The 8,805-nt window shown below is 49.0% G+C and overlaps 1 protein-coding gene across 1 annotated transcript in view; it reads left to right on the top strand.

Moving 5' to 3' along the window:
* The window catches only part of prkg1 (protein kinase cGMP-dependent 1), a 12,541-nt gene extending 4,385 nt beyond the window's left edge, over positions 1 to 8,156 (top strand). The window contains exons 6-8 of the mRNA XM_079492461.1: positions 5,139 to 5,201; positions 6,978 to 7,044; positions 8,051 to 8,156. Of these exons, the coding sequence (XP_079348587.1) occupies positions 5,139 to 5,201; positions 6,978 to 7,044; positions 8,051 to 8,149 (229 nt within the window). The 3' untranslated portion in view covers positions 8,150 to 8,156. The remainder of the gene's footprint in view (positions 1 to 5,138; positions 5,202 to 6,977; positions 7,045 to 8,050) is intronic.
* The last annotated feature ends 649 nt before the right edge of the window (positions 8,157 to 8,805 follow it).

The raw sequence follows: 8,805 nt of genomic DNA, 5'->3' as shown, positions 1-8,805 counted from the left end.
CGCTCACTGACACGCTACGTTGAGGTAATGGCCAGGAAGAATTCAGTCTTCCATGACCCTCTAAACTCCGCCCGTGCCAAGGGCTCAAAGGGAGGCCTGTATAGACCATGCCGCACTAGGGAAGAGCCTGTGCCGGAGTTCTCAGGGCTCGTAGAGGATGCAACCTCAGAGCCCCCATCAGGAAGAGGGACACCAGACTGTGGCTCCCCACTGTGGCTGTGCGATATTGATTCTAGCATATCGACATGATATTTCCCCTACTTATGCTTTTAGAGTAGGAGATCGGCCCTCGTCTAGGAGGGACTGCGGAACGCCAGAAAGGTAGGCAGAGCAGCGCACTAGGTCTTTGCTCTGACCCTCACGTCAGTTGGAAATAGATTCCATCGGTTATCGTACCGTAGTCTGATGGATGTCATGGCACCCTTGAATTCAGGGTGGCATGCTTGGCTGGTTCCACACAGCTGCTCGGCAGCGGTTCAGGGCTACCAGCGGCCAAACGCACAGTTGGGGGCGTCGAGCATTTGAATGCCATATCCGACCGCCTCCCAGTTGAGGAGACCTCTGTCGGGGAGACGCCATGGCGTCCTCCGACTGGGTCTGTTCAGCAGAGGAAACCAAGTACTTCTTGGCTGGAGGGGGGCAACCAGAAGAATGGTGTGACCCTCCTAAAGAACTCTCTGAAGCGCTGGTCGTATCAGAGAGGCAGTGGCTAGGCATATGCAGTGCCTCTGGCCAGTGCGCATTTAAAAGGATAGTGCCCTGTGGGCGGTGGCCTAGTTAGGGCCATGTGTGTCAGGAACGATGCAGGTCGTTCTGTTCATACTGGCTATGTGGCATGAAGGCCTGCGGGCTGACAGCCATTTGTGGCGTTCAGGTTCTATGAAACCATCGGACCATTGCGTCCTGGCCCGGAGGGCTGGATGTCTCCGTTAGGGAGAACCGGAGAGGTTAGCGAGTCAGCGACTCTAGGGTGAGCTGCACAAGTCAGGGGGTCCATAGACACCTACGGCAGCCAAGCAAACGTGGCCCCGCCCGATGACTTACATGATACACGGTCGAGGTGTTGCCCGAACGTATGAGAATGTGCTTGCCTCTCAGGTACGGCAGGAAGTGCTGTAGAGCAGAGCATGAACTTCATAACCCTGTTGGGTCCCATCAGTTCAAGACATGTCGACAACAGTCTGTCTTGCTAGCCCAGGGCGCGGACGCTACTGGTTGCTAGGTGTTGGCCATATGCTGAAGGAAGGGAGCGTGTACGCTGCCTGTACCAGCAGAGGCTTTAATCTAGATCGGCATAGTGCACACCGGTGCACACCAGTCCCAACTAGCCCAGGGCGCGGACGCTACTGGTTGCTAGGTGTTGGCCATATGCTGAAGGAAGAGAGGCTCCTCAGTCAGGCTTGACTGTGAAAGCCCGACTTGGCGATGGGCTAGAGCTAGGATGGACATCAGCCGTCCTCTCTCTGAGGACATGACACCAAATGCCTCCAGTGACGGTGAGGGCTGACCCGCGTCTGAAGAAGGCGCTTGGAGGATCCGACTGTCTACTGTGGTATGACTAACAATTAGCGTTCCACGGCTATGCGCATGAAGGTGCGCATGGGGCCATCTCGGCCAGTGGGTCCTGAGCTGAGAAGTGGGAGGCTGGCTCTGATGCCTGGGGGGCAACGTCTTCTGCATCTTCCTCATAGTCATGGAAGTGCATAGCTTAAGCTGTCGGGGAGAGTACATCGTCCTCGAGTCAGCTGTGGCATCGGAGGGGGAGGCACTCGAACCCTCCGAGGTGCCTAGGTGTTATGTTAGGTGAGCATGGACCTCATGTGGGCCAGATCCGCAGCTAGCTGAGTCCTCTCAGATCTGCTGTGGCCGGCGGTCAGACCTTTTCCTCCTGGCACACGGGGCAGGACCAAGGTCGGCTCACGGCTGAAGGGGAGCTTCACACGAGGTACAAAAGTGGGAGCTCTCCATTGTGGTGGCACCGGTTCCTCTGGACGGGCCAGTGCACACCAGTCACACCAGCTAGCCCAGGGCGCGGACGCTACTGGTTGCTAGGTGTTGGCCATATGCTGAAGGAAGGGAGCGTGTACGCTGCCTGTACCAGCAGAGGCTTTAATCTAGATCGGCATAGTGCACACCGGTGCACACCAGTCCCAACTAGCCCAGGGCGCGGACGCTACTGGTTGCTAGGTGTTGGCCATATGCTGAAGGAAGAGAGCGTGTACGCTGCCTGTACCAGCAGAGGCTTTAATTTAGATCGGCATAGTGCACACCAGTCCCAACTAGCCCAGGGCGCGGACGCTACTGGTTGCTAGGTGTTGGCCATATGCTGGAGGGAGTGCGTACGCCGTCTGTACCGGCAGAGGCTTTCGAGGTACAAAAGTGGGAGCTCTCTGTTGTGGTGGCACCGGTTCCTCTGGACCGGCCGGTGCACACCAGTCCCAACTAGCCCAGGGCGCGGACGCTACTGGTTGCTAGGTGTTGGCCATATGCTGGGGGGAGGAGGCGCGTACGCTGCCTGTACCAGCAGAGGCTTTAACTTAGATCGGCATATAATGACTTAATCAAACAACTGAATGCTGCTATACCTGCCGCAGCATGTGAATATGCATTTACGTTTTATGCAAATGCTCATTGTAGCACTTTGAGATTTAACCAGATGTAAAGTGCGTCATAGGAACAGCGCACAAACGCTGCTGTTAGCTAGACTGTGCGACCTGCATGGTCGCGGTGGGGGAGGAGAGCTTGCACGCTACCTGTACCCCCAGCTGAGGCTTACTTATAATAAAGTAGCCTTCAGTCGAGGCTTGGACGCTGCTATGTAGCAGCTGTAGTGTTTCCTATGCGAACGTTTATCACAGCACTATGACGTTTATCCAAACTCCAAGTGCATTATTATTTATGTTTGCTAGTCCAGAGCGAAACAAAAGACACTTCCAATGCGCTAGTCAAGGCACTACTACGCATTCATGCTGGGAGGAGGGAGCACTAACACTGCCTACACCAGCCCAAAGTTTGGTTAAATAAACCAACAAACAAGTTTTGGAGAAAGGGCTACAACCGATAGCTCCACCGATAGGGGCCTGCTGAAGGAAGGGAGCGCGTACGCTGCCTGTATCAGCTGCAGCTAATAAACAGAACAAGCTATACACCAATAGCTGTTAATAAATGCTTGAGCTAACAAACGATTAGTAGCAAGTAACATCAAACTAGAGGCCGTATGCTGGAGGAGCGGAGCGCATACGCTGCCTGCCCTGTACCAGCTGGGCCAATAAACAGTAAGGCAAGCTATACACAGATAGCTGTTATAATAAATAGTATAATAAGCGCTTGGGCTACAACTACGGGTAGCAGCGCCAGTCAGAGACCCAATGCTGGAGACCAGCTGGGCTACTAACAACAAGACAAGCTATAGCCTACGCGAATAGCTGTTAATAAACGCCTTTAGCTTTAAGCTACTGGTAGCAGCTGTGAGCTACGCTGGCAGCAGCGCCAGATGCCCTGTGCTGGGGACCAGCTGGGCTAATAGGACCTAGAGGTACCCAGGGGCACCTGTGGGGAAAAAACAAAGTTGTACCCACTGTATACACAAAAAACTGTTAGAGCTTTGAGCTGAGTCCAGACATACTGGTAGCAGCATCAGTATCGAGGCCCACTGCTGGGGGCCAGCTGGGTTAATAACCAGACAAGCTATGTACACCAATAGCTGTTAATACTCTGAGCTACAAACTACTTGTAGCCACATCAATACCCTGGGAGGACGCAGGTAGCTGCTCCTGTACCGGGCTAATAATAACAAGTTGTTATTGTTATTGTTATTATTAACAACAACAACAAGAAGACAAGCTATCCGCGGAAGCAGTTAAGCTTGAACGCTGCCAATATTATCGGCATTATGGCTTTGGCCAGCAAGGCTTGCCAAACAGAAAATGACACTTAGCCTTAACTAGCTTAACTTATCATAAGTTATATGCTGACTGCTGAGAGAATGGAGCGCCAGCGCTTGCCATCAACAGCAGGGGCTAACCAAAGCTTGCAAAGTAGCGTGTTTATCAGACGAAGGTAATATGACAGTGTTCTTATCCTTCGGCAAATCTTATAGTCGCTTATAATAAGCGCTAGCGTTCACAGTCGAGCAAACCTCGTATGCGGAGCAGGGAGGCGGCGCGAACGCAGACTCTACTCACAAGAGGTTATGCCATGATACAAAACATCATATAATTTGAACGTCTGTTAGCGTTCACCGTCAAACAAACCTCGTATGCGGAGCAGGGAGGTGGCGCGAACGCCGCCTTTACTCACAAGAGGTTATGCCATGATACAATACATCATATAATTTGAACGTCTGTTAGCGTTCACCGTCAAACAAACCTCGTATGCGGAGCAGGGAGGTGGCGCGAACGCAGCCTTTACTCACAAGAGGTTATGCCATGATGCAATATATCATATAATTTGAACGTCTGTTTAGCGGGGATAGCACCGCTTTAGACGATAACGTACCTTTTGTCCAGGGAGGTTTTGTTCGCCTTCATTACCGGCGAGAGAGATTGGACGCTGCCGTCCACGCGAATCCAAATAAACTCCACTCATAGAGGAGTAAAAACAAAATCCATAGTCGCAGTTCCTGGAGGGCGAACAGCCGCTACTCCGACCGATTCGGTCACGGAACTACCAGCGACTCGGCAGACACCATAGGCTACATATTGCATTGCATAGCAACACATCGCAGCTCGGTGCAAACTTGGTTCTCACTGGCGAGCGAGAAGAAATTAGGGACTGAACCCCTGTAGACTGCCGGAAGATATAGACGACTCCGGGTCATCATGGGGTCAAAATTGACATTGTTGGTATAAAATACTCGACGGCGCATGCGCGAAGGGACGTATTCAGTGCTTAAGCACCGCCTCTGGCGGTCAGCAGGGACGAAATAGAACTACAAGCTCACAACATGTCGCATGTCAAACTTTGAAAAAATACGAGAGAGAGAGAGAGAGAGAGAGCTCTCTTCCGTCAGCTGCTCTGGGGCAGTGCTTGCATTCTGTCTGCTCAGGGTCGAAACATACAGAAAATATATATATGTTTTTTTTTTTACATTGTATTTGAAATGTGTATTTGAAGATGTTGTTCTGTTGTGCCGACAGAGACAACCCTTCAGAGAGACTGGGCAACCTGAAGAACGGAGTGAAGGACATCCAGAAACACAAGTCAGTCCACACGGTTAAACAGCTTGTTGCTTCTCAGACTGTTCATGTCAAGAACCCTCAAATAAAATGGACACATGTTAGCTTGCGATTAAAAAAAGATATGCCATGCATGGAGGAGAAGAGAAATTGTTTGTTTTAACAGCTATTGGCCATAATTATTCAGACCGTAGCCCACCTGCCAGCAAGGTGCTACCTACTGTAGGTGACACTTCCCATAGACAGCCTATTCATCCAAACAGAAAAGTCCTCTCTAATTATATTAAACAACGTCAAGCTGTAGGGAAAGCTTGAATTATCCTCTTTCAATCTGTAAAGTGTTTGTTTCATAAAAATCCACCGTAGACATTTTATGAGCTACTTCCTGTCAAGAAATTCCTTGCATGTGATTTTTTTCTAAGTGTTGGAGTTTGAAAGCGCTGTTTGCTGCTGCTGTTTACTTTGAGGTTTAGTGAGGTCACTTCACTTCACTGGTTGATTTTCTTGTTTATTTCTATTTAACTGTAGTCTTCGGTGTAGTGTTGGTGATCCAACACATGCATTACTCTTAATTTTCTTATTAATTGTCTCCACCAGGCCGAAGGCATGGGGAGAGAGTATGTTTTGCACTCCGTCCGTGTGTGTGTCCTTCCTTCCGTCCGTCCGTCCGTCCGTCCGTCCTTCCGTCCGTCCGTTATCAGCTAATCTCCGGTACCGTTGGCCCGATCCATGCCAAACTTTGCACACACACTCCATGGATGCCAACGACGAACCTCTGCCCCAAATATTCCTCAACGGCCTGTTATAGCGCCACCATGAGGCCGATTTAGGCAAAACACATTTCTGTAGATTACTCGTACACATTTTATCCATACATCACACAATTCGGTATACACTATCGCCATAGTCATGTGATCAACACAGATCTGCACAATTTCCCATCTTCCATCCTGATTGGCTAATATTGGCTTCCAAAGCTCACATGATTGGTCCGTTTCGAACAAAATGCCACAAATCACAAACACAGTGTGCAATTTCCGTGAAATTATACACGCACATTTCCACTAGGCCAAGGACGACATGCCACTCATTATTTTCCAAATCAACCTCATGGTGGCGCTATAACAGGCCAATTCCTGTTTTTAGCTATAACTTCATGAATCTGTATACAACTTATGTATGCACACTCCCTAGAGGCCATGGAAAAACATTGTCCCTGCATCCCTCCACATCTGCCGGTTATAGCGCCACCATGAGGCCAATTTCTGCTAAACACATTGCTTATGTTAGTCGCACAGATTTCATCCAAATCTCACGCAAATCGGTACACATGATCTCTGTAGTCATGTGATCAAGACGAGTCTGTTGGATTTATCAGATTCTACACTGATTGGCTAACATTGCCTTCTAAAGTTTTCAGGAGTGGCCCGTTTTGTTCAAAATGCTGCACATGTCCTTCTCATCCAAAATTCTATCCTCAGATATTTGATGAGTGATCTGGCTCTGCATTTCCTCAACAAAATGAAGAAAATTGTTGCAAAAAACAAACAAACAAAAAAACATGTTTATATTACTCCTAAACATTTTGCCAAACATCTCACACACTCCTATCCTCCTGGTGGAGACCTGTGCCCAGAAGGGCACTTTTTCTAGTTTGATTTGTTTCTTTAGTGGGTCAATAAACTCTCTCTCACTCACTCTCACTCACTCTCTCTCTCTCTCTCTCTCTCTCTCTCTCTCTCTCTCTCTCTCTCTCTCTCTCTCTCTCTCTCTCTCTCTCTCTCTCTCTCTCTCTCTCAGGTGGTTTGAGGTGTTCAACTGGGAGGGTTTAAGGAAAGGGACGCTGACTCCTCCCATCATACCTGATGTAAGACACACAGAGTGGAATTACTCAAGTTTGTACTTTAAAATAAAAAGGAAAGCTGATTAACACCATATGTATTATTTCTCATCTGCTATTATTATTATTAAACTATCACTACGTGTACTGCATAGTGCCTGTACTAGTTTTAGTAGTGTGTGTTCTAATCATCATCATCTTGTCCTCAGGTGTCCTCTCCTACAGACACCAGTAACTAGTTTTAATACTGTGTGTTCTAATCATCGTCTTCATCTTGTCCTCAGGTGTCCTCTCCTACAGACACCAGTAACTAGTTTTAATACTGTGTGTTCTAATCGTCTTCATCTTGTCCTCAGGTGTCCTCTCCTACAGACACCAGTAACTAGTTTAATACTGTGTGTTCTAATCGTCTTCATCTTGTCCTCAGGTGTCCTCTCCTACAGACACCAGTAACTAGTGTTCTAATCGTCTTCATCTTGTCCTCAGGTGTCCTCTCCTACAGACACCAGTAACTAGTTTTAGTACTGTGTGTTCTAATCATCGTCTTCATCTTGTCCTCAGGTGTCCTCTCCTACAGACACCAGTAATACTGTGTGTTCTAATCGTCTTCATCTTGTCCTCAGGTGTCCTCTCCTACAGACACCAGTAATACTGTGTTCTAATCGTCTTCATCTTGTCCTCAGGTGTCCTCTCCTACAGACACCAGTAACTAGTCTTCATCTTGTCCTCAGGTGTCCTCTCCTACAGACACCAGTAACTAGTCTTCATCTTGTCCTCAGGTGTCCTCTCCTACAGACACCAGTAACTAGTCTTCATCTTGTCCTCAGGTGTCCTCTCCTACAGACACCAGTAATACTGTGTGTTCTAATCGTCTTCATCTTGTCCTCAGGTGTCCTCTCCTACAGAGACCAGTAACTAGTCTTCATCTTGTCCTCAGGTGTCCTCTCCTACAGAGACCAGTAACTAGTCTTCATCTTGTCCTCAGGTGTCCTCTCCTACAGACACCAGTAACTAGTCTTCATCTTGTCCTCAGGTGTCCTCTCCTACAGACACCAGTAACTTTGACAACTTCCCAGAGGACGCAGACGAGCCGCCCCCGGACGACATGTCAGGGTGGGACAAGGATTTTTAGAGTCCCCGGAACACCCTCCCTCCGGCTCTCTCTCTCTCTCACGTTCTCTCTTTGCCTGGTGGGACAGTCCTAAAAGTGACACACAAACAGTTGACGGGACGCTTTGACCCCAAAGTGTCCTATAAGGGCAGAGTCAGTAAGTGCATTGTTTCTACATTTTCATATTTTATTTCATGTTTTTTTTTACTGCGGTACCAGTCGGTGACACCAGCAGGAATAGAGGCCGGAATATCACAGCGCTTTTGTTTTCCGTCATGGTTTATTTACTCTACGTGATGTCGACCGAACAAGACATAACACTGAAGTCACCTCCGAGGCTCCGACACCTCCGACACCCACACACACACACACACCCACACCCACACACACACACACACACACACCCACACACACACACAGGCACTGCTGAGTTCACAGCACTTCTCACAGTGAGCCTTGTTTACCCGTCAGCCCCTGGGACGTGAGAGGAACGCGCGCTATACGGGGGTCTCTGCCGTGGGGGAGAAAGCTTATCTGTTGCTGTCAATAGCCTAATACCCCCAGTATACTCACAACTTCAGAGGAACCGATCCACTCGATCCACAAGTTGTGCGTCATTCCGAAAGCGTCTGCAGTTAGTTCTGACATGTCAACACGGCTGGATCGCTGGACCACTC

The sequence above is a fragment of the Electrona antarctica genome (assembly GCF_951216825.1).
Source record: "Electrona antarctica genome assembly, chromosome: 22".
Classification (NCBI taxonomy): domain Eukaryota; kingdom Metazoa; phylum Chordata; class Actinopteri; order Myctophiformes; family Myctophidae; genus Electrona; species Electrona antarctica.
Note: the sequence above shows the minus strand (reverse complement) of the source record. Positions and strands in the feature narration are given on the sequence as shown.